Below are 4,461 nucleotides of genomic sequence, written 5' to 3'. Positions count from 1 at the left end.
TGGGATTCGAAATGGTCGGTAATCTGTTTGTTAACTTGGCTTTCGAAGACCTTAGAAAGACAGGGTAGGATAGATATTGGTCATCCTGACTGATGGCAGCCCCCTCTTGCATAATCAATGCTTGGAGTTTGTCAGAATTTGTGGGGTTTTGTTTGTCCATCTGCCTCTTGAACCACAAATTCTCAATGGGACTAAAGTCTGGGGGGAAAACGAATACATTCTAAAAGCTTTAACAAGAGCAAGGTATTGCGTTTCATTTGAAAACAGCATAACAGTTTGTAAAAGCACCTGGCCAAAATATCGATGTTTTGTTCCCCGAGCCACTTAGTTATCACTTTTGCCTTATGGCAAGGTGCTCCATCATGCTGGAAAATGCATTGTTCGTCACCAAACTGTTCCTGGATGGTTGGGAGAAGTTGCTCTCAGAGGATGTGTTGGTACCATTCTTTATACATGGCTGTGTTCTTAGGCAAAATTGTGAGTGAGCTCACTCCCTTGGCTGAGAAGCAACCCCACACATGAATGGTCTCAGGATGCTTTACTGTTGACATGACACAGGACCGATGGTAGCGCTCACCTTGTCTTCTCCGGACAAGCTTTTTTCCGGATGCCTCAAACAATCGGAAAGGGGATATATCAGAGAAAATTACTTTACCCCAGTCCTCAGCTGTCCAATCCCTGTACCTTTTGCAGAATATCAGGCTGTCCCTGATGTTTTTCCTGGAGAGAAGTGGCTTCTTTGCTGCCCTGCTTGACACCAGGCCATCCTCCAAAAGTCTTCGCCTCACTGTGCGTGCAGATGCACTCACACCTGCCTGCTGCCATTCCTGAGCAAGCTCTGTACTGGTGGTGCCCCGATCCCGCAGCTGAATCAACTTTAGGAGACGGTCCTGGCACTTGCTGGACTTTCTTGGGCCCTGAAGCCTTCTTCACAACAATTGAACCGCTCTCCTTGAATTGCTTGATGATCCGATAAGTGGTTGATTTAGGTGCAATCTTACTGGCAGCAATATCCTTGCCTGTGAAGCCCTTTTTGTGCAAAGCAATGATGATGTCACATGTTTCCTTGCAGGTAACCATGATTGACAGAGGAAGAACAATGATTCCAAGCACCACCCTCCTTTTGAAGCTTCCAGTCTGTTATTCGAACTCAATCAGCATGACAGAGTGATCTCCAGCCTTGTCCTCGTCAACACTCACACCTGTGTTAAGGAGAGAATCACTGACATGATGTCAGCTGGTCCTTTTGCGGCAGGGCTGAAATGCAGTGGAAATGTTTTTGGGGAGATTCAATTAATTTGCATGGAAAAGGGGGACTTTGCAATTAATTGCAATTCATCTGATCACTCTTCATAACATTCTGGAGTATATGCAAATTGCCATCATACAAACTGAGGCAGCAGACTTTGTGAAAACTAATATTTGTGTCATTCTCAAACCTTTTGGCCACAACTGTACATAGTGTACTACCTTTTACCAGAGCCCTATGGGTCCTGGGTCAAAAGGAATGCATTACATAGGGAATAGGGTGCAAGCTCAGACTTCATTGTGGGAAATGTTTGCCCTGTTGGTTGCTGGGAATGTGGAGATTTTACTTGCTATTTCTTTATTCTTATTTCTTTATGTGTGTTGTGTGTTGTGTTCTTAACTGAAGTCACAGCTCCAGGGGATCTCTCTTCTCTGTCCTCTGTTGTTTACATGTTGGTCATTTAGCAGACACTCTTATCCAGAGTGACTTGCATAATAAATACAAATAACACATTTATAACAAAATAATAGAATTTATTCAGAAATGTATTCATTCTACTACAAACTAGGCTCAATATTTAGTCACAGGCTACATATCATATGGACATGCCTATACAATAAGAATGTTTACATTGACATTTTAGTCTTGTGCAATTTAAAGTTAATGATGTCGCTGTCATTTATATAAACAGCTAGTTTAACAAGTCTTTTAAAGGAAAACTTCGGCATTTTGGCAATGATAGCAGATACCCCTAGACTTCGTCAATGCGCTAACGCTAGTTAGCATAGGCTCACAAAACTACCTCTAACTTCCTTCATACTAAACACAGAGACATAAAAATGGTATCCACGATTTCATCTGACTCTGGGGAAGTAGACAAAGGGCATCATTGCCAAAATCCCGAAGTATCCCTTTAAATAAACAAGTCATTTAACGAGTCATTTAACGAGTCATTAAACAAGTAATTAAACAAGTCATTAAACACGTCATTAAACACGAAATTTAACGAGTTATTTAACAAGTCATTTAACAAGTCATTAAACAAGTCATTTAACAAGTCATTAAACAAGTCATTACACAAGTCATTTCACAAGTCATTAAACATGTCATTTAACAAGTCATTAAACAAGTCATTTAACAAGTCATTTAAATGAAATAAAACATAGTAGAAACAGAGAATGTGAACCGTTGATCTCAGATGTTTCCAGGTCGACTATATGTCAAGAGGTCAGTGATACAATCACTTGGTCCATTTCCACGGGTCAACATCAAAGCCGAAGACAAAAACACGTCAACGTCCATTATTCACTTCGAAGACGTCTACGTTACAGTCACGCTACACTCCACAGATGGAAGCCTTCACTAAAGTTAAGGTCCATTTCAATCAATTCAGGAAATGTACAAAATGATCAGAAATCCATTTTCCATGGAAACCTTTTTTTATATTTAAAGAATTTTGAATTTATTTCCTGAATTAGGACGTTCTCTTATCATCACTGCTTCTGAGGGAAAATGCTGGGTCTCACACAGGTACAGCCCACATTTACAGTCTCACTGTCCAGTTTGTAGAAATATCCCTTCTTCTTCCCCTTCTTCTTCCCTCCGCTGCTGCGCTTCTCTCCCTGAACCCTGCAGAAAAGTCCCAAAGGTCAGACAACTGTTTCAGATACATTAATTATAACATTAAAAAAAAAAAAAAAAAAAATGTACATTTATCACCCTTTATTTCTCAAGCAAAAGTGAATGTTAACTTAATTCAATTCAATACATGAATTTATCCTCTGAGGAGCGATTTATGAAAAGGTAAGTCAGTTATAAGCATCTTAATCATAATAATATCATCATTTGTCCAAAGATTACCTGCGGAGCACCAAGGTCTGATGGATCATGGGTTTGGACTCCAACCCCATGTCCTCTTCTCCGTCTGGGGTTAGACAGCCAGACCTCTGGCACTGAGCCTGGGAGAGATGTTGAGGGACCCGGGTCTCATCGTACGTGTCGCTGGTTAGGGACAGCGGGAGGAATAGGGGGAGAGGGGGAGAGAGACCTGTTATTCATCGCCTAAAGAATGAACTCGTGTATATAATTGAGACACAAAATGCCATAAAACACATTTAATAATATACATGGAAAACCATTCTATTTCCGTTAAACATGTCATTTATGTACTGTACATTTTATAGTTATGAACACATCACATCCATGTCCAAAAGTGGCTGTACTATAACAAAGTCACCTGTACGTCCATGGAGAGAGAGACCTGGAGGCTATATCAAGGACAGGGACAGCGGTCTTCAGGTTAGGATCCAGAAACAACCCTACAGTCATTCCTCTCTGTCCAAAGACCTTGACTGGTCCGGAGCCTTTGGCGGCCTTCGGTTTGGTCTTCTGGCCTTTCTTACGTCCGTCCAGTGACATGATCAGACCCAGCACCAGTAAACCTCTGAAGACCTGACCAACACGACAGAGCTTCAATATCCAATACCCTATATCTATAATAACACTTAGAAAATGGTGGTCATTTAGTGATGTACAGCACATAAAGATATCATGATATAAAGGCTGGTTTACACAGACAACCCAATTCTGATCTTTTGCCTAATTATTGGAAAGACCAATTAGAGGAAAAATATCAGAATTGGGTTGCCTGTGTAAACGCAGACAAACAAAGTCTAAATTAAATGTCAAAATCAAAAATGAATGGCAGAAAAATGTCACCTAACTGTACATAGTGAAATAGTCCTATTCTGTAGCAAGAGTTAAAGAACAGCTGAGACTCACCATGACCAGAAGCATATCTGTCTGTCTGTCTCTCTCTCTCTCTCGCTCTGTCTGTCTCTCTCTCGCTCTCTCTGCTGTCTGTCTGTCTCTTCAGAGTGAAACGTTGCTGTGACAGAATGTTTCAAGTTGCCTTTGTTCTAGAAGCAGTGTTCCAATGCTGTACGTATTTCCGGTGACTGTCATCGATCAACAGATAACACACTTAGAGCAACAAAAAAATTGATGATGTAGTTAGATGTTTTATCTCAGAGATAGTATCAAGATGTTTCAGAGCATACGTAATGAAAATGCAAAACCATAGAATATCTATTAAGTAATAACAACCATGGTTGGGGTCAATTCCATTTTAATTCCAGTCAAATCAGGAAATACACTAAAAATTCCAAATTTCGATTATCTTCAATGCTTTTTCAATGAGCAAAAAAATGTTC

The 4,461-nt window shown here is 40.4% G+C and overlaps 1 protein-coding gene across 1 annotated transcript; it reads right to left on the bottom strand.

Annotated features, from left to right (window-relative positions):
• Positions 1-1,807: 1,807 nt before the first annotated feature.
• On the bottom strand, positions 1,808-4,226 carry il17a/f3 (interleukin 17a/f3). The gene is made up of 4 exons (XM_024141134.2): positions 4,031-4,226; positions 3,486-3,700; positions 3,110-3,250; positions 1,808-2,878 (listed from the first exon to the last, which is right to left on the bottom strand). The coding sequence occupies exons 1-4, from the start codon at positions 4,043-4,045 to the stop codon at positions 2,743-2,745; spliced, it is 507 nt and encodes a 168-aa protein (XP_023996902.1). The 5' UTR covers positions 4,046-4,226; the 3' UTR covers positions 1,808-2,742.
• Between the last annotated feature and the right edge of the window lie 235 nt (positions 4,227-4,461).

The sequence above is a fragment of the Salvelinus sp. IW2-2015 genome, unplaced genomic scaffold (genome assembly GCF_002910315.2).
Source record: "Salvelinus sp. IW2-2015 unplaced genomic scaffold, ASM291031v2 Un_scaffold2413, whole genome shotgun sequence".
Lineage (NCBI taxonomy): Eukaryota > Metazoa > Chordata > Actinopteri > Salmoniformes > Salmonidae > Salvelinus > Salvelinus sp. IW2-2015.
The sequence above is the reverse complement of the archived record's forward strand: the minus strand, read 5'-3'. Positions and strand labels throughout refer to the sequence as shown.